The following is a 20,756-nucleotide window of genomic DNA, read 5'->3' as shown; positions in this document are numbered from 1 at the left end:
AAAACAACAAAAAAAACATTTTATTACAAATTTGCTCATTATTGTGTTACTCTGTATTTTAACTATAATAGTTATCTCTAAAATTACCACTGAGGGTGCAAGAATAAATAATATTTTTAAAATTTATTTAATTTTATTGTAATGTTATAAAAAATTGCCAAAAAATGCAAAAATAATAATAAATACCTGTAACATTCAGATTTTTTTTTAGCTGATTTACATATGGTAAAACAGTGTCATTTTAATCTCAGTTTTAATTTTTATTTGCAAAAATACGCATTTTGATTGGGACATTATGCACAGTTTTGTCCTGTTGTTTTTTGTTGTTGTTGTTCTGACAGTACAATAATAGACAAAAAACAGCCAAAAACTGTATTTGATGACACTCTTGTATCACTTTATTGCCTGATTTTATTGCACAGATATGTAAATGGTGCATATTGTTTATCTGATAATACAAAACAAGTCCCTTCGCTCGGACGCGACTCCACATCTCACTGAAAAATCAAATCACTTCCGACATACAGTCCAATAAAAGCAGCCCGTTCTCATCCCGAATAGAGCGCATAAAGCATCTTAAAGCATTTTATTTTCTCACGTAAATAGGTTTACTTCCATATGATTGTCTTTAAGAAAAGGCATCCTCGACACATGATAATAGTAACATCACGTATACAGAAGCAGTGCCGTGTGAAGCCAAAACATAATACTGCACATTTCTGGAACATAATGTAAAATAATACCGTCCTCCATCATACAAACACAGGCCCTTCATGGTGAGTCTGGGAAGCTCTGACAGAACAGAAAAAATAAGAATCAGCTCCTTTAAAACTCTATCATAAACATCACATATCAAATAAAAAGTACCGCTCAGTGGAAACACTCAGATGTAAATCCACACTTGCGAAGGCACGCGTGGCTTTGGCACATGAAACACCCACAATTCCACTTATTCTATACAAAGATCTGACAAAATTTCCGTCAAATTTACATCATCAGAGGTGACTCAATCCAGCTGAAAACAAACACATAGTTTAAGGCACAAAAGGCATCCTTGGTTAATTCACTCTTTAGGCAGCCTTAAGTACAATCCTGAATAGAAAAGGCAAACACTGGTTTAATAACTAAGAAAAACAGCTCACACCTTCTCAACACTTGAAAGGGCGATTTTTTTCTTGCATAAGTTGCTCCATGAAAACCCAGAGATTGTAAAATGACCATGAAGATGCTAAATGAGTCACATGTTGTACCTGCCATGTTTGTCAAGTAGATTCTTATTTAACTGGCCGATAAAACAGATTTCTGGTGACCAAACCAGTAAAGACTGAGAAGGTTAAAGGAATAAAGTCACAATAGATCAATGACTAAGAGCAACTAAAGGCCTCAGACTCAAACATCCTTCAGTGTGTAAACCTGAACAGAAACAGTGTACCAGAGAATAAACAGGCTTTGGTTGCGGTGAGATTTTGGTCCTTTTACTTGGTCGACTGAACTTCAAGTTCGTTTTAAAAGCTGCAGTCCGGCAGATTGAAGTGACAGAGAAAGAAAAAGAGACGAGGAGAACAGGAGGTGGAGATCCAAGTGTTGTGGAGGCTGCTGAGGCTTCTTCACCTGGGAATCGGAGGAAGAGGAGGAGCTCCTCGTTCCTTTTTACCAGAACCTGAGAGGAAGCAGAGGACGAGTTAGAGAACATCCCAACATACAGACTATTAAAATGTAAGATTTAACAAGTCCTAAAACACAGCAGGTCAAATGTAGCATACAGTTAAAACACCAGGATCTTCTACTACGCCTGGTTGCATTTTGCATTATGCAAGCTGACATGCTTTTATGCTAACTAACAAATTAACAAACTAACAAACTAACTACATTTAAATACTGAAAAAAATTGAAATTTATATTTAGTTTTTTTTACAAATTTTTGCGCATTTTTGATATACACTATAAATATAAATAGCATTTTAAAAATGAACTGAATTTACTTTTGTGGTGGAAAATAACACTAAAAACCAGTAACTGTCAGTAACATATATCTTTTTTAAAAAGAAAAATTATTTGACAGAAAGATTTTAGTTTGACCAAAAATATATATTTTTGTAATTTCACAAGTATTTCTATAAAAATAAATTAAAAAAACTGTAAATTTATAAAAAAAAAAAATTTGTTTTTCCCTTTTTTAAAAAACACATTTACACATACACATTAATTTATCTTTGTGGTGGAAAATAAAATAATTATTTCTGACATAAAAAGATGCTTTTTGTAGTTTCACGAGGATTTACTTTATTGCTTTGTGAAGAAGAAACAATCAAATAAAAACGGTAAATATATTAAATTTTTCTTGTTTCTTTCGTTTTTAAACACATTTTTCTGTATTTTTGAAATACACTAAAATATAAATAAAATTATAAAAAATAAACTGAATTTAGCTTTGTGGTGCAAAAAAATATTAAAAACCAGTACTTTTTTTCATACATACTTTTTCCTCTTTTAAGAAAACAGTTTTTTAAAGAAAAAGATTTTTTGACAGAAAAGAGTTTTGATATAAAAATCTAAATAAATATAAGTATAAAAGACATACAAAAATATGTTTTTGTTATTTCACAAGTATTTCCTTTTTTACTTTTATGGCAGAATAGTTGAAACACTTAAATTCAAGTTCAATTCTGTAAATATATACTAAATATTTATGATATACAATTATTGACAACATTTTTTTGGAGATGGTATCTTCTGTTGTTTTCCAGTAAATTTTGGTGCCCCACCAAATGATGGGAAGGAAGCAAATGAAGAAATTTATCATTTTCTTCCTCACAGACGTCTTATTGTCTCATTTGATTAAGAAGCTGAGACACAGATAAACAAGCCAGAAGGTCAAACCTTAAGGGGTTGGATGGTTTATTATGAATTAGGAAGTCCCAGTTCTACAGTACATCTTTTGTAAAAGCAGCTGAAGCCCTTATTGCAACAGAAAGTAAGTGATAAGTGTTTTCCTGAATTTTAAAGAACACATTTTCTTCCAGCAGGTGGCAGAGTGTCACAGTAGAGCTGGACTGATGAGTCAAAAGTTTGAATTTTAACCTGAACAGGAAGAGCGCCTCATCAAAACTACTTAATTTTAGTTTCAGTGAATTCCAAGTTTAAATTCAATGAGCTTGAGATCATCGTAAATGTATTATTAGAAGGTCTTTCTGTGGGCTTCAGCAGATCTGAAATAGAATTGAAACTGACCATTAAAAATTATGCCAAGTAATCAGACAAGTGGAGAAAGAAATGAAAAACAATTAACGAAATGAGAGAATTAAATGAAAGCCGCAACCTTTAACATTAGTCAGCAGATTGATGGAGAACAAATGACTCCAGTAGATTTAAGAAACCACAAGTTGTAACTGTTGACAAAAAGAGTATTTTGGAGAAATATGGTTCTAGAGATGGAAGAAATATTGAGCTTTGGGGCAGAAAACAGATTACTTGCTTTTCATCTTAAAAAGGTAAAATTTAGAAGGATAAACATTTAGTGAAATTTTTTGAGATCATTATAGTGTTTTGCAGGAACCTCCTTCATCCATGTGACTTTGGACTTATTAAAAGGGTAAATAAAATGACTTATTTGATAATGATCTCACATTAAACAAAGAGCTTTCTACCAATATTTAGTTTATAAGTTCTATTTAAAACACACTTTTACTCAGGAGTTTGTCTTCTGAACCTTTACTGTTCTCATGTTCATTTTTGTTGTTATTTTTGCAATTTATAGCATTTTTATTGTCAGAATCATCACCATCGCTATTCCTCAGTATTGTGTTTTGTCTCCTTTCTCGTCTGTGTTGCTATAAAACTCTTTGGATCAATAGTGTTGTGAGTAAACTGTGTTATAAATAAAGTGGATTAGAGCAGTTGTTGGTTTTAGTGACTGCTGAAGGAACTAAGAGCTGCATGTAGTCGATCTAGTAATCTGCTCTGGAGTTATGATGGAATAAGGTTATAAATAAAAATACATAAGATGTGCATAACGGGGACTTCCTCTGAACTGAGGGGGAGGACACAGAGAGAGAAACAGAAATGACTATGACTTGACCAACATGTGTTTTGGTCAAAATTCTTACATTTCTTAATTGTATTACTTTTACTTGACCTCTAAAACAAGGCACGTTTCATGAATGGGAGCCTGTGCAACTCACTCTTGCCGTCGGTCTTGGCGATCTTACTGGGGTAGGTCTTCTGGAAGGGAACGTAAGGTTCAGGTGGAGGGAGGTCCAACACAGGGTGAAACGTGAAGCGACACTCCCAGTCATCTGTTAGCAGGAGAAAAATTTAGGTTTAGCCTCCATCAGAGTCTCTAAACTAAACAGGAAACACAACGGAATACAAATGACAAACTGATTTCTAAACAGCACAAATGGACACCAGTGGGTTTTCTGTCACAGCTGAGGTTAAGAGAGTTCACTCAAACTGAAAAAGGCGTTAGGTTTCGTTGCTGCAAGCAGTTTCTGGGCGTTTTATTTGCTATGATCACATTTTATCTCACTGTGGGTTCATTTTTCACTGCAGTATAAAGCCCTGCACCTCCATGGACACAGAACAACCATGACTAGAAGTAGAGAGAAATGTCTAATGTCCAAAATGACATAAATCATTAAAAAAGTCTAATTTTTTGATTCTCTATTTTAAAAACAATTGAAAAACTGTAATCAACACTTACAATAATCATCCAAGTGCCCACAGCTGTTACCTACAAAAAAAACTGACTCTACATGCTACAGATATTTTACTATTTACATTTTTATCACTAGCATGATGTAGTCACACTGTTCTCCACAATATTTCACTATACTGAATGTTGGCTAATGCCAGTTACTTTCTCCTTAGTTTATTGTACAGGATTTATTTATGTTTTGCTCTAAATATCTCCCATTCCCAATTTTAATTTAGAGTGATTTTTTAAAATTTATTTTATTATTTATTCGACCAGTTGGGTTATTTCCTCTGGTTTTGTGCCATACATTTTAACTATTTCTATGGTCTTGTTTCAGTTTTACAAAAAAATACCATATCTAAGATGCTTCATATTCATTCTTAGTAATCAGCGTCAAAGCCTTTATTTGCATCTCTAATTGGTTTCCAGAGTTGTCTCCGAAATGCTCTGTGTAAAACGAGCTGCAGTTTAAATAATATAAAACAACTGTATTTGTTAGTCACAGTCAAGTGAAAATACATGCAGTAAAGGGCCATGAGCGGGAATTGAAGCCAGGCCTGCTACGTCGGGGACTCGCCCCTGTTCATGGGTTGCCCGCTCAACCAGTTGAGCTATCTGGATGCCTAGAATTTTTTGTTTTTAACAGAATCTGGTCAGTACAAATCATTAATTTTTGGAGAATTTTTAAATGAGGCATATAGAATAAAGTGATGCTGATGAAATATGATTATATAAACACTTGAAGGAACAGCACGACATGAAAAATCTGCTAAATCTTTGTTTCTTGACTTTCAAGCTTCAATATATGATGGAATTTTGGGGATTTTTAAAAGATAAGCTGCTTTTAAACTTGTGGTTCAGGGGGTTAAACAGAATGTATTCAAGATTATCCTGAGTAATGAAATTCTTATATTGCAAGTTCCCTTTAAACAACTGAAAAAAAAACAAATGAAATGAAATAAAATAAAATAGTTTAAAAAAATAAATTCTTTGTGCAAATGTTAGCATCTTGTGCAATACTGTCATATGTAAACAATGCAATACTACACGTATGTACTTCAGTACAATTCTCCTCAGTGATTGGTTTGTTTAAGCATATTTTTCAGCTCGACAACAAGCCAACCCGGGACTTCCTGGCGATTCCTCACCTTGCATCTGGTTGTGGTGAGAGTTTTGGAAGCCGTTGCCCATTGGTGGTGGAGGAGGAGGAGCTCCTCCAATCCCTGGTCTGTCGGGAGGAAGAGGAGGTCTGCCCCCGGGTCCACTGCGAGGGGGCTCTGGGCTGGGCCTACCAATAGGTGAAGGAGCTGGCGATGACCTCACACTGCCCCCGCCCATGCTTCGACCTGACGGAGGCGGAGGAGGAAGAGGACCTGTGGGGGGAGAAATAAAACATTAGCAGACAACAAGAAGAAGTTGTTCCTTTCTGACCATTCCATCCAGCATTCCTACACAACATACAGCAGCTCCTGATGTGAAGATTTGCGACAATAATCCATATTCTCAGCTTTCAATTAATCAATTAAGTTCATCCACCTGAGCGTACTGACGACTGGTTCCTTCCCAGAGATGGTGGCCTCTCACTGGGTGGAGGAGGAAGAGGTCCAGTCCTTGGATGAGGTGGTGCTGGACCGTGGCTGCCAAAGATAGACAGTTTTAATATAAGCATCTTTTTTTTTTTAAAGTGCCCCTTTTATCAGAGCCAGAAAGTATAAAAATACAAAGAATCTGAGGATTTTCAACTTTCTGACAGCTCTTGACTATATCATGGCTGATTTAGTCAGCAAAATTAACCAAATCTTAGCTTCAAATTGTCATATTTCACTAGATCACTTTATTAATGATTTCCTTTATTTATTTATTTCTACAAATGTTTCCATATCTTTGATATACATTAAAATATAAATACAACTTTAAAAATGAACTGAATTCACCTTTGTGGTGGAAAATAAAATTAAAAACCACTAACTGATATTACCATACTTTTTTAAAGAAAATTGTTCTTTTTTGACAGAAAATGATTTTTTGTGTAATTTCACATTTCCTTTTTACTTTGTGCAAAATAAAGAAAAAATGTACCTTTTAAATTTTTTCTTATTTCTTTCTTTTTAAACATGTTTTTATAACACATTTTTCTGTATTTTTGAAATACATTAAAATATAAATACAATTTTATAAATAAACTGAATTTACCTTTGTGCTGAGAAATACAAGAATTATTTCTGACATATTTTTTTTTGTAGTTTCAGAAGTATTTTCTTTTTTACTTTGTGAAGAATAAACAAATCAATAAATAAAAACTGTAAATTTATGAAATTTTTCTATTTTTTTTCTTTTTTTTACACCTTTTGTATTTTTGAAATACACTAACATATAAATATTTTTTTAAATAAACAAAATTTACCTTAATTAGGAAAATGAACCAAATCTAAGCTTCATAGTGTCGTATTTTATTCAATAAGTCTCATTTAAAAATTCCCCAAAAATAAACCATTTGCTCTAAGCAGATTCTGCCAAAAACAAAAGATTTTGCTCTCCTCAGCACAACTGTGGTGCCATTCGTGGCTTAGCTGCAACCAACAGTCACAGAACAATAATAATATTAGAAATTCAACGACTTCTCGGTTGAACTGCAGGATGTGTTGACGCAGAACAGACAGGAGACAAACATGGAAACAAAAATGTCAGTAGTAAAATATATATATTATGTCACCCTTGTGAGAACTTGCAAAAATGTTACACGTTGAGTCCAAGCTTTTTAATTTTTTTTGAAAAATGAATAATTGAAGATATTCCAATTTTTTAAAATTTTCTATGATGTATGGTATTCTAACTGTGCAATAGTGCACAGAAAAAAATCTCTGCACCTGTAGTCATGGTTGTCCTGTTTCTGCAGATGTTCAGAACTTTGTATTGGTGTGAATAATTAGCCCACAGTTGGTAAAAATGTGACAGCAGCGACAAAAAATGCAAAAAACAAAAAACTGTTTGAGGTCCAGATGGTTATGAATGAAAGAATGAATGAATGAATGAATGAATGAAAAGTTTATTTCGAACATTGATTAAAACAAAAGAAAAAAAAGAGAAAAAAAGAAAGGAACAAATCAGCAATGTCCGAAAAGGAGTAGGAAGAAGTGTAAAACTTATAAAACTCCTACCCCTCCATTACCAATCCAACAAGATAATACGATTTACCAAAATTGTACATATATATACATACATACATACACATACACTCACACATATATATATATATATATATATATATATATATACATATATCTACACACATACACACATATATACATACATATACATACATACACCCGTACACATACGCACAGCTCACAGAAAACGCATTTCGAAATTATAATTGAAAACTGAAAACAACCTGAGGCTCACAAGGGCCATTTTAAAACAGAGACGCCTAGACAGTGGGTCAACACAGGCTCCCCTCATCCCGATATCTCCCAAATATAAGATTTTTATATATTTTCTTGAAGTGGTTCATGTCAGGACTGCACTGCACCTGTGCAGGCAAGCTGTTCCACAAATTCACTCCACAAGTCGAAATACACACGCACATAAATTTTACTTTTAGATTAAGCCCACGTCTTAGGTTATATCCCCCCTCTCTATCACTGAACATTTTTTGTAAATTACCCGGCAGTAAATTGTTTCTCACTTTAAACATAAATAATGCTGTTTTATACTCTACAAGATCCATGAACTTCATGGCGCGGGAATGTTGAAACAGTTTATTTGTGTGATCCAGATATCCTGCCTTGTTAACTATCCTGATGGCTCTTTTTTGTAATATGCATCTGGCTTTAAATTAGTTTTGTAGGTGTTACCCCAAATCTCCACGCAATAGTTGAGATACGGCAGAACAAGTGAACAATACAGGAGGTATAATGATTTGTAGTCCAAGATATGTCTTGCTTTACCTAGTACTGCAATACTGCGTGCAATCTTTGTTCTTACATGTCTTATATGGGCTTTCCAGCAGATTTTGTGGTTCAGTAATACACCTAGAAATTTGTTTTCATACACTCTTTCAATGTTAATATTGTCTATATTAATTTGTACTTGTGTATCTTCTTTACGGTTTCCAAATAACATGAATTTCGTCTTGCTCAAATTTAATGATAATTTATTTATATCAAACCAATGCTTTAGTTTTTTTATTTCTGTAGTGGTGACCTCCAAGAGCTGCTGGAGATTTTCCCCAGAACAAAAAGCATAAGCAAAAGTTATAAATAGGCAGTTCTGTAAAATCGAAGTCAGACGTAGGAATCATAGGAATCAAGTTAAACTTCCAAAACGTGACTGTTCTTGCCATCAGGAAGCGACATGAAGACGTTTGCATAATATGTGAAGCTCACCTCAGAGCAGCTACTAGATTTAAATCTATGCAAACTACGACAGATACGACTATCAGCGACATTCTCTCAGCATTTGATGTCTGACAGGAAACTGAACAGAGCTGCCAGGATTGTGTTCACCCATCAACCCTGAACCAGGACAAAACACAACTGGTACCTGTTGAGTGAGCTGTTCCTCTGGGGCAGGCGAGGGGTGCTGTGGTCGTCTCCTACAGCTGGACTTGGTGGGATTGGAGGAGGACCTGGTCGGCCCGGCGGTAGAGGAGGTGCACCTCCACCTGCCAGGGAGCGAGAGGATGAGGAGGAGATGGAGGAGGCAGGTTTGGAGTTGACAGACGGGGGAGGAGGCGGCATGTCGCGGGGCATCGACGGGCGATTACCGGGGGCCGGAGGCGTCGGACGGTCATCAGGGAGCGGCGGCCTCCCTCCTGGCGTTGGTGGTAACGGAGGCCTGCTGTTGTTTGGGGGTGGAGGCGCAGAGAAGCCCGGTCGAGGCCCCAGCGAAGAGCCTCCCGGTGGCGGAGGGAGAGGTCCGTGCCTGCTTGGGGGGAAGCTGGGTGGTGGAGGAGCACAGGCTGGGCTGGGTCTGGGTCCGGAGGGCAGCGACGGCGGAGGGGGACCCCCACGGGACTGGAAGCTCTGGGTGGGTCGAGGGGTGCTGGGTACTGGAGGAGGGGCTCCTCCTGGAGAGTCTTGTCTGGAGGAGTGATTCGGGCGGCCCTTTGGAAAATCAGGGATGATGCCGCGGCCGCCAGCTGGGGCACCTGGGAACTTAGGAGGGCCACTAGAGCCTCCGCCGAATGGGGTTGGGCCAGCGGAGCGACCGCCTGGAGGGAGGACGGGTCCTCGACTGGGTCCCGAGTCTGGGGGCAAGAAAAAGAAAAATTACCTTTGATGTCTTATTACATGTTGTAATTACATGTCTCAACCAGGGGTGAAAGTAGTTTTAAATTCTTGCTGGTACTATTATCAAAACCCTCGTCTCGCTCTAACTTCATGTATTTCAAAATAGCAAAGTTAAAACACAGACAAATAAAAACATATTAATATTTTACTGTAGGCCAATGGAATAGGTAGGAATTAATAACACTTGAAAATATGGTAAACTTTTTGCTTTAATTGAAACACTGATAAACATCCAGAATACAAGGCTCTAAGAACAGACATGAGGTCACGAGCAAACACTTCAAATGGAACTAAACATCAAAACACATCACCTAAAATATTTTACACAAAGGCCTAAAGTAGTTATAGTAATAGCAGTTAGTTTCTGATTTTCTGTGGTAACCCTTCTTCAGTGTCCCTGTTTTTTCTTTTATTCAAAAAGATTATTTCCTCTGCATTATTACTTTGACAAAAATATTTTTTTTGACTGTTTTGTAGTGCTTCTCTCCGTTTTTATTTAGAATATGCATCTGTCGATGATAACCGCTGTAAATCCAGTTTAAAGTCTTTCAGCCAATCACAAGAACGTGTGGAATTTCAAGTGTAATTTACTGCTCGCCCCGTCCCGGGGCGCAATCGGCGCTTGTTGACGTCTATTGACGAGTTGTCAAAGAAATGTCCCAGTGCAATAAATCAAGCCACCTACTTGCTATTGGCTGCTATTGGCCATAGCAGTCGCTGTGCTACGGAAAGTAGACACACATGCACACTCACGTACTGCTGAATGAACGGTCAATAGCAGGCAGCTGGGCGGCGTACCCACAGATACCGGTGGAAGAGCGGCGTTCCACCACCGGATCTTTTCCCGGTACTGCGTACTGCCACCAGATCTTTAGCCGGTACGCAGTACCGGACCGTTCCGGCTTACTTTCATCCCTGGTCCCAACCCATAAACACTGAACCTCAGTTGGGTTTATTCTTATGACAAATTCTTCTGACAAAATTTCTGGCACCTAACTCATCCCGCAGCTATGAGGAAACCCAAATAAAATAGATTTCAAAACATGGGGCTGAGTCAGTAATGGTGTGTTATGACTTTTGGTAGCAATTTGCAAATTGCAAATTTGCAAAAACAAAACAAACAACAACAAAAAAAAAACAGCATTAAAAATCCCTATTGAAATGAATGGGAAGCCGAGCAAACAACTACCAAAATTCAGCCATATTTGGAACCCTGAAGCTCTGGAATACTTTCCAGTAGAAACTTGACTTTAGGTTTAAAATGATCACAAGGCTTTACATGTTAATCCTCTATATCCTTGTTTTGATATCTTTTATGGTTTTTACATGATCACAGTTAAAGTTTTATGATTTATAAAGTTGAGTTAAATTTTGACCGTATACATTGTTTTAAATAAATGTTGCCGTTAACCTCGTCACTTTCTCACAACTTCAACTCCACATGAACAATTTATACATACAAATATTGTCATTTTCTCCTCTTTCACTCAGTGAGTCTTAGTGCTGTAGGACTTATGGTTTATTCTTAAATCACCTCGGAACACAGGGTGCACCGACCACATCTCTCCATTTAGCTCCAAAATTATGTGTGAAAATCAACAACAGTGAGTCTTTTTAACCTACCACTAAATCTATATAATAACACATACGGACATGAAAATACATTAACTTGTTCAAAACAAGATTCTACTTCACATGGTGAAAAAATTTTTTTGACATGATTTATAGTTTTTGAGCTGTGACTGTTTGTTCGAGAGTCTAGTCCTCAGCCTGCTCTGCTCACTGCAAGGAACCGGTGACTCACAGTTGATAGGTTGATTGATAGACTTTCAAAGTAAAAGCTCAAAGATGTTGAGCAGTACTGATGAGGGTTTGTGAAACATGCTGGCTTTTCTAAATGAAATTTTCGAAATAAAATGTATTTATTATATTATTATTACACCTTATCTATAATTATAGCAGGAGATATTAACCTCCATTGTCACACTCTAGTTATTATTCTAATTTATTTACCATTAGAGTCTCTGTTGGCTGCAGACCTCAGTTTTGGCATCCCTCCTGCAAACAGGCCGCCTAAACCAGCAGGAGAGCCGCCACCAAAACCTCCTCCACCACCACCTCCACCTCCTCCTCCACCTCCTCCTCCAACACCTCCTTTAGGCTCTGAGACAAAAAGCAAAACAAATCTAACATTAATCACTGGCTGGTCTTAGTTTTTCAACCAACTATCCACACATTTAGATTTTTAAACCTTATTGCTGCTCTTTATCTGAGAAATGATCCCTTTCGCCACTGTAGAGTTATCGACTTACTGTCCAACACTGGTCCACTGCGGTCATTTGTAACAGCTTTCTTTAGTCGGGCACCTTTACAAATATCGGATAACAGAGCGTTTCTTCCATGTTGTTCTGAACGGTTTAGACTTGGCTTCTCGGTGTTAGCCTGAAACACATACCAGAATTAGAATCACTTTAACAGCAAAGGAGGTTCTCTATCGTTCAAGGCTTCCCTTCACCCAGAGATATATGAAGTATATATCTATTGGAGTGCCTGAACCCTTGGGTCAGGTGACGTGGATAATTTCTTTAAGACACCCCACCTGTGGTCGTGGCTGACAGCCTATTTAAACCCCTGTCAGCCACACCCCCAGTGATTTTTCTGATTCCACTTGGAGCAGCGTGGCGTGTGATCGCAGAGTTTCTTTGAGCTGATCATAAGCATCTGATACACACAGTCTGTGCCGCTTACCTTCAGTAAGTTTGAGAGAGTGAGTGTCTCTCGTGGTGGCTGTGTGCGTTAGCGTGTGACGTCCTGCCTGTCACATTCTCTGTGTTGGCATACGGTCTCTGTGGAGGGGCTTCTGTGCCGGATAACACAAGGATCCTTTTTCCCAGTCCCGCTTGGGCGATGGGAGAAGGTTCCGTGGGTTTGTGGATAGCGCAGGATCTCTCGTAGCGCGTTATCTTTGTACATCCTGTCGGTCGCATTCTCAGTGTCGGCATAAGGTCTCTGTGGAGAGGCTTCTTTGCCGGTTAACACTAGGATCCTTTTACCCGGTCCCGATTGGGCAATGGGAGAAGGCTCCGTGAGTTTGTGGCCAAGTTAGGCTGATAGTTAGAGTGGGAAGAGCGTTCGGCGCACTTCTGCATCGTGATCTCGTGCAGGTTTCTCGCGAGATCTGGGCGCTATTCCTTCTGTGAGTCCTTTGTGTGTGTCTCTCTCTTGGCTATCTATATATATATATATATATATATATATATATATATATATATATATAATTTTTAAAAAAGAAATTAAATACACACAGGGTGTATATATATATATATATATATATATATATATATATACACATTGCTGTCATGGTGTCCTTGGACCATTGCTGTGTGGTGTGTGGGATTCAGCTGCCCATTGAGGATGGTCATGACATGTGTGTGCGGTGTCTAGGAGAGGAACATGCGGCAACAGCTGTGACCAATCCGTCATTATGTATGGATTGTTCGATTCTGCCAAAGCGATCCTTGGAGGCTCGGCTCTGTGTTTTTAGACCCAAGCGCAGCAGTATGGTTATACCACCTCCTGCTCTCCAGCAGACCAAACGCCTTAGGTTAGGGGAACTGGAAGGTGGGTCCTGTAGGGATCCCTACATAAAGTTTCCTCCTATGCTTGGTGAAAGAAGCGAGGGGGGTCTTGAAGCCAATCACCAGGAGGATTGTGAAATTGATGTGTGGGGAATATCAGATGATGGTTAGATTGAGGGAATGGCTGGGGAGGATGAACAGACCAAGGAAAATAGGTGCCAGCAATTTAGGGGTCTGGTTCATAGGGCTTCTCAGGCCCTGGGGCTTGGACCGGTGTCAGGTCAGGTTCCTCCCCCGTCCCGTTTTGACGATGAAGAGGATCTCACAGAGGTCAAGGTGCCATTTGGGGTGCCTCTCCTTCCTGATATGGAGGACCTGATGAAGAAATCATTTCAGGTTCCCACCGCTAAGCTGAGTTTTTCAGCTACTGGCCGTCGTATGTCTGCCATGCAGGACAAGGAAAAGGTGGGCTGTGGTTCCTTGCCTCAGTTGGACCAGACTTTGTCTGCTCTCCTGTTTCCGTCCAGCTCGGTGTTGGGGCCGGCTAGTCCATCAGGTGAATGCAAAATGCTGGATGCTTCACTGGCGAAACTGCATCAGACAATGGCGGTTCAGACACAGCTGGCAAATATAGCATCCATATTGGCGCTGTACCAGCGGCAGTTGGTTCGTCAGCTGAACTCTGGGGCGGATGCCCAACTTGTTTCAGAAATACAACTAGTGTCGTCTATGTTGACAGCACTGATGAAGGAACAGGCGCTGGTCGCTGGGAAGGGCATGTCATCGTTCTGGGTAACGCGGCGCCAGCTGTATCTATCTAAATCAAAACTTCAGTCGGAGGATAAAGGGCCCCTCCTGAAGTTGCCTTCAGCTATGTTCGGGCCTGGTGCCACTACTCTTTTGCAGCAGGCGCAGGAAGCCCGCCGCTGTGGTAAGGAGGTTTCTGGCGCATTGACTGCTAGGCCCAGGGCTAGATGGTCTGGTCCATCGGGCAGTAAGAGAGCGGAGGCTCCCGTGCTGCCGCAAGGGTCAGGCTGGGGCCCTGGTGACCTAAGGGCTACTCTGGAGGCACGGCGTGGGCGCGCAGGTGCTGCCAGAGGAGTAGCCAAGACTAGATCTGGCAAGGCTGGGGGCAAGTCTAAGCCCCCGTCTTCTTCCTGACGCTATATTGCTTCCGGCCGGGGTTCAGCCAGTCTCAGGTCGGGCGGCAGCCTAAAATCGCTGGGTGCGAGCCCCTGGGTGGTTTCAACCATGACCCAGGGGTATCGTATTCAGTTTGCTCAGCGTCCCCCTACATCGAGGACTCCAACAGTGGTCACGGTAGTGGATGCGGAGAGGACGGCTGTCCTTCAGACAGAGGTTGCTGGAAAAGGGAGCCATCAGGGAAGTACCGTGCGGCAACAGACAGGCTGGCTTTTACTACCGTTATTTTCTCATCCCCAAGAGGATGGGAAACTACGACCCATTCTGGATCTGAGGGGTCTGAATCGGTATCTCAGGCGCTTACCATGCAAGATGCTGACCATCCCACGGGTGAGGAAGGAGGACTGGTTTGTGAAAGTGGATTTGAAGGATGCCTACTTGGCCTACTGGCCTACTGCCTACTTACACTGGCACTTTCTCCACTTTGTATTCGAGGGCAGGGAATACGAGTTTCGGGTCCTGCCATTCGGTATCTCTCTGGCTCCACGAACCTTCACGAGGTGTATGGAGGCAGTTCTGGTGCCACTGCGGCAGAAGGGGATACGGGTGCTGAATTATCTGGATGACTGGCTCCTCTGTGCGCATTCAGAGGCCCAGTGCCAGGCGCATCTGGCTATTCTCCTCGATCATGTCCAACACCTTGGCCTGTGACTCAACATGGAGAAGGTCATGTTGGTGCCGTCTCAACAGACGCAGTTCCTGGGTCTAGTGATAGATTCCCAGGCAGGGCTGCTGACGCTGTCACAGGACAGGCAGATGTCCCTCAGGACATGCCTCTCCTGATTCAGACTAGGGGCCAGAGTCACAGGGAGGCTGTGTCTCCGTCTCTTGGGTCTGATGGCGACTTCAGTCCAGGCGGTCCCGTTAGCCCTCCTACACATGCGCCCGGTACAGAGGTGCCTCATGTGCTGGGGTTTGGGTCCCCGGAGTCATTTGAACACATTAGTCCTGGTCACCAGACGGTTGCAAGCGTCTCTACGTTGGTGGAACGACTGGGAGAATCTTGCCAAAGGCAGCATGTTGGGTCCGGTTACACATCGTCATTTGGTCATGACAGATGCTTCACTGGGGTGCAGTGTTCAGGGGAAGCGGGGTCAGCCGCCGCTGGGATGCTCCCCACACTCCCCGCGACGTCAACGGCTTAGAGCTGATGGCAGTCTATCTCGCCCTGCGACATTTTCTGCCATATCTCCAAGGCCAGCAAGTGCTGGTGAGGACGGACAGTGTGACCGCAGCCGCGTATATCAACAGGCAGGGCGGGCTGGGTTCTCCTCGCCTCTGCAGGTTAGCGCACCGCTTGTGGCTTTGGGCACACCCCAGGTTTCTGTCCCTGAGGGCGGTCCATGTGCCGGGGGTGGAAAATCATGCAGTGGATCAGCTGTCCAGGGGGGGCCCAGACCCAGGTGGGTGGAGACTGCACCCACAGGTGGCCTCGGAAATTTGGCTCCGCTACGGACGTGCAGAGGTCGACCTGTTCGCGTCGGAGGAATCGACCCACTGTGCCCTTTTCTTCTCCCTAGGGGGAGACAATCCTCCCCTTGGGGCGGATGCCCTAGCCCACCCATGGCCACAGACTCTTCTGTATGCGTTTCCCCATTTGTTCTCCTTCCATCCCTCCTGCAGAGGGTACAAAGGGAGCAAGCGAGGCTGATTCTGGTTGCTCCAAATTGGCCACACATGACCTGGTTCTCAGAAATTCCCCCATTGCTGGACGGGACTCCGTGGGAGCTCCTCCGACGGCGGGACCAGTTGTTTCAGGCGCACGGAACTCTGGTTCATCCCTTTTCCCAGGGCCTGCGGTTATGGGCATGGCCCCTGAGGGGTCTGAGTTCCTAGCTATGGGGCTGTCCCCTTCGGTGATTTGCACTATGCAGGAAGCACGTGCACCGTCGACAAGGGCTCTTTACGCCCATCGGTGGCGGGTCTTTTTGAATATGGCGTTAGAACAGTCTCATAATTCACAAATGCACACAGAAGAATTCACAAATGTAAACTGCAATCCACAAATGCACACAGAAGAATTCACACATGTGAACTGGGGTTCACAAATGTAAACTGCAATCCACAAATAAATTAAGAAAGTTCACAAATGTATTTCTGCATTCACAAACTGCTTTTGTGTGTGAATCTTTTTGAGACTGCTCTGCCGTCAGCTCGATCCACAAATGCATTTTTTTCAACATGGAAGTTTCTGTAGCCAATCAGATGTCTCCCTCCTTTCAGCCAATCACAAAAACTCACCCCACGTGGGGGTGGGTGTACTGTTCAGCCAATCATATGAACGCGTCCGCACAGCGTTATACTTGACCGTGTCATTGGGCTGAAGAGTGAAGCTGCCCGTCGGAGAGACCATGGCGTCTGATGGGGACAATAGACCCTTTATTTGTTTACAAACATTGTGACGTTTTTTGTGGCCGGGGCTTATGCTGGAGGCAAAAGCTGAGCGAGAAGTCAAGCAGGACTGGGAGTATATAGTTTGCGCTGGGAGTTTGCAGCGCAAACTCGAGCATTTTTAACCCGTTAAACTTCAGTGTACCGCCGGCGGTACACTTACTAATTTGCATAGGAATTTAAAGAATGTCCGAAGACTGCAAACGCGAATATATAAACATTATACGCCAATGGAAAGCTTAGATTCTCATGAATCCGCCGGTATAAACCACTTTCAGATGTGATTACCACAGCGGGTAATATAAACACACTTGTCCGACAAACAATGAATATCCATCCATCCTTTCTCTGTACACGGCTTCAACGTACACAGCGCGACTCACATTTCCGGGTTCATTATTACACACACAAAAAAAGATTCCACAAAAAACGGCCATAATCCAACCTTGGACATCCAGATGACACAAGCCAGTAAACTATTTTGTCCAAAACATGTCTTGAAGTCGGTATATAATCCACGAATCGGTCGTTTTCAAGGAAATACACCTCGCGATGCGCGTCCAATATGCCCTGTATTTCTCGTCATATTTTGTTTATTTACAAATAGAATATTAGCGATTTTTTGTACTGAAAATGGCTGGAATTGACTGCAGCCAATCGTCTCTGGAGAGACAACAGGTCCGATTTGTGGCACTGGCAGCGAGCAGTGACACTTTTTGTGGCACCGCTGCGGTGCCACGGTTAATGCCACTGTTTGGGCGAGATGCCACTGCCGCAGCGACATTTCCAGTGGCCTCTGGAGATGCCAGCAGAGATACCACGGTTAATGCCACTGTTTAGGGAACATGCCACGGTTAATACCAGTACTTTTACCGCTGTTTAGGCGAGATGCCACGGTTAATGTCAGTATCAATGTCACATTGAGCCTAGTCACAAAGTGATAGAGACTAGGCTCTATCAACTTTTCTAAAATGTCGTCCTGCTGTGTTTTTGGATGCCAGAATAGGAGGAATTACATTGGCGAACGCAAATTAAAGTTTTATAGGATTCCACCGAACACTCGTGCTCAGAGGGAACGAAGACAGTTGTGGTTAAATGCACTGAGGCGAAAAGACTGCACAGAGACGATCAGCTGCAGTCAATTCCAGCCATTTTCAGTACAAAAAATCGCTAATATTCTATTTGTAAATAAAAAATATTAAATTCAATTCAATTCAGTTCAGCTTTATTCCAGACACTGGGTCCAAATACACACACCATAAGGACACAACAAGACACACACAAAAAAATACAATCAAAAACAATAACCCGTTAAATATGACGAGAAATACAGGGCATATTGGACGCGCATCGCGAGGTGCATTTCCTTGAAAACGACCGATTTGTGGATTATATACCGACTTCAAGACATGTTTTGGACAAAATAGTTTACTGGCTTGTGTCGTCTGGATGTCCAAGGTTGGATTCTGGCCGTTTTTTGTGGAATATTTTCATCTGTGTGTAATAATGAACCCGGAAATGTGAGTCGCGCTGTGTACGTTGAAGCCGTGTATAGAGAACGGATGGATGAATATTTGTTGTTTGTCTGACAAATGTGTTTATATTATCCGCTGTGGTAATCACATCTGAAAGTGGTTTATACCGGCGGATTCATGAGAATCTAAGCTTTCCATCAGCGTATAATGTTTATATAATCATGTTTGCAGCCTTCGGACATTCTTTAAATTCCTATGCAAATTAGTAAGTGTACCGCCGGCGGTACACTGAAGTTTAACGGGTTAAAAATGCTCGAGTTTGCGCTGCAAACTCCCAGCGCAAACTATATACTCCCAGTCCTGCTTGACTTCTCGCTCAGCTTTTGCCTCCAGCATAAGCCCCGGCCACAAAAAACGTCACAATGTTTGTAAACAAATAAAGGGTCTATTGTCCCCATCAGACGCCATGGTCTCTCCGACGGGCAGCTTCACTCTTCAGCCCAATGACACGGTCAAGTATAACGCTGTGCGGACGCGTTCATATGATTGGCTGAACAGTACACCCACCCCCACGTGGGGTGAGTTTTTGTGATTGGCTGAAAGGAGGGAGACATCTGATTGGCTACAGAAACTTCCGTGTTGAAAAAAATGCATTTGTGGATCGAGCTGACGGCAGAGCAGTCTCAAAAAAGATTCACACACAAAAGCAGTTTGTGAATGCAGAAATACATTTGTGAACTTTCTTAATTTATTTGTGGATTGCAGTTTACATTTGTGAACCCCAGTTCACATGTGTGAATTCTTCTGTGTGCATTTGTGGATTGCAGTTTACATTTGTGAATTCTTCTGTGTGCATTTGTGAATTATGAGACTGTTCTAACTCCATATTTGAACTGGTGTGACGACCGTCATATTGACCCCCTAGCTGCCTCTGCTCCAGTGGTCCTTCAGTTCCTGCAAGGACTGCTGGATGCAGGGAAGTCGCCCTCCACTCTGAGGGGTATGGTTGCGCCAATTAAGGCAGCTCGAGTGGGGCAGTACCAATTGCCTGAGGAGGCAGAAAGACTGGTCTCCCAGTTTCTTAAGGGCGCTAGGAGGAGGGCTGGCATGCGGTCTCGGCCCTCCCTCCTGCCCTGGGACCTGGAGCTGGTGTTGCGGGCTCTTGAAGCACCCCCGTTTGAACCTTTGGAATCGGTGGACCTAAAGTGGCTGTCATTTAAGTCTGCGCTTCTTTTAGCACTGGCCACAGCGAAACGGGTGGGTGAACTCCACGCTCTCTCAGTGCATGAGAACCTGTGCAGGTTCTTGCCTGAAGGGGCAGGGGTGATCCTGCGTCCAAACCCAGTATTTCTTCCAAAGATCCTGCCTGCTTCTCTGCCCGATTCAGACATGGTGATACGGTCTCTTTACTCTGCGTCAACAGAGAGTGGGGAGCGTAGACAGTCGCTTGTGTGCCCAGTCAGGGCCCTCAAGGTGTATCTGCAGCGGACAAGGGTCCATAGACAGACAGATCAGTTGTTTGTTTGTTTTCGGCCAGATCTCCTGGGGAAGCCTCTGTCAAAGGCTCGTCTTTCCCACTGGATTGTGGAGACTATTCAGCAGGCGTATACGGGGGCAGGGGTGCACTTTCCAGCAGGGGTGCGGGCGCACTCCACTCGGGGCATGGCGACATCCTGGACATCATGGCGCGGGGCTTCTCTTAGTGAGATTTGTGCAGCGGCCACCTGGTCTGCACCGTCTACGTTTACTTGATTTTATCTGTTTAATGTGGCTGCAGGCACGTCGTTCAGTGAGCGAGTGCTTGGTGCAGCGCATCAGTAGGTCTTCCTTGTCAGGCAGCCTTGGGTGGGCTGATTGAGTGGCCTCCTCACCTCCCTGATTTGGCCCTTGCGACTTGCAGGGCCTACTAGCTCTTGGTTGCATCTGGCACCAAGGCTTTAGGCTGCAGCTTCCGGCTTCTTGCGGAGCTGACGTGCCGGGGGTGTGTATATAGTGTATATAGTTTGTTTGCACACACTGTTGTTGTAGAGCACTTTGGTGGTGGGGATGTCTCATTAGAATCTCGCGTATCCCAGTGTGGGATGTCGCTGCTCTATCCCATTGCGGTGTGTCTTACAGGTCT

General features: G+C 42.2%; 1 protein-coding gene across 3 annotated transcripts in view; it reads right to left on the bottom strand.

Annotated features, from left to right (window-relative positions):
* Positions 1–371: 371 nt before the first annotated feature.
* wipf1b (WAS/WASL interacting protein family, member 1b) overlaps positions 372–20,756 on the bottom strand; it is a 70,924-nt gene continuing 50,539 nt past the window's right edge. For all 3 annotated transcript variants that reach the window (XM_051959645.1, XM_022219433.2, XM_051959646.1), the window contains 7 exons: positions 12,300–12,429; positions 12,001–12,150; positions 9,239–9,944; positions 6,233–6,333; positions 5,845–6,069; positions 4,182–4,295; positions 372–1,660 (listed from right to left, as the gene is read on the bottom strand). In XM_051959645.1, the coding sequence (XP_051815605.1) occupies positions 1,608–1,660; positions 4,182–4,295; positions 5,845–6,069; positions 6,233–6,333; positions 9,239–9,944; positions 12,001–12,150; positions 12,300–12,429 (1,479 nt within the window). In that variant the 3' untranslated portion in view covers positions 372–1,607. The remainder of the gene's footprint in view (positions 1,661–4,181; positions 4,296–5,844; positions 6,070–6,232; positions 6,334–9,238; positions 9,945–12,000; positions 12,151–12,299; positions 12,430–20,756) is intronic.

This window comes from Acanthochromis polyacanthus, chromosome 15 (assembly GCF_021347895.1).
Source record: "Acanthochromis polyacanthus isolate Apoly-LR-REF ecotype Palm Island chromosome 15, KAUST_Apoly_ChrSc, whole genome shotgun sequence".
NCBI classification, from domain to species: domain Eukaryota; kingdom Metazoa; phylum Chordata; class Actinopteri; family Pomacentridae; genus Acanthochromis; species Acanthochromis polyacanthus.
The sequence above is the reverse complement of the archived record's forward strand: the minus strand, read 5'-3'. Positions and strand labels throughout refer to the sequence as shown.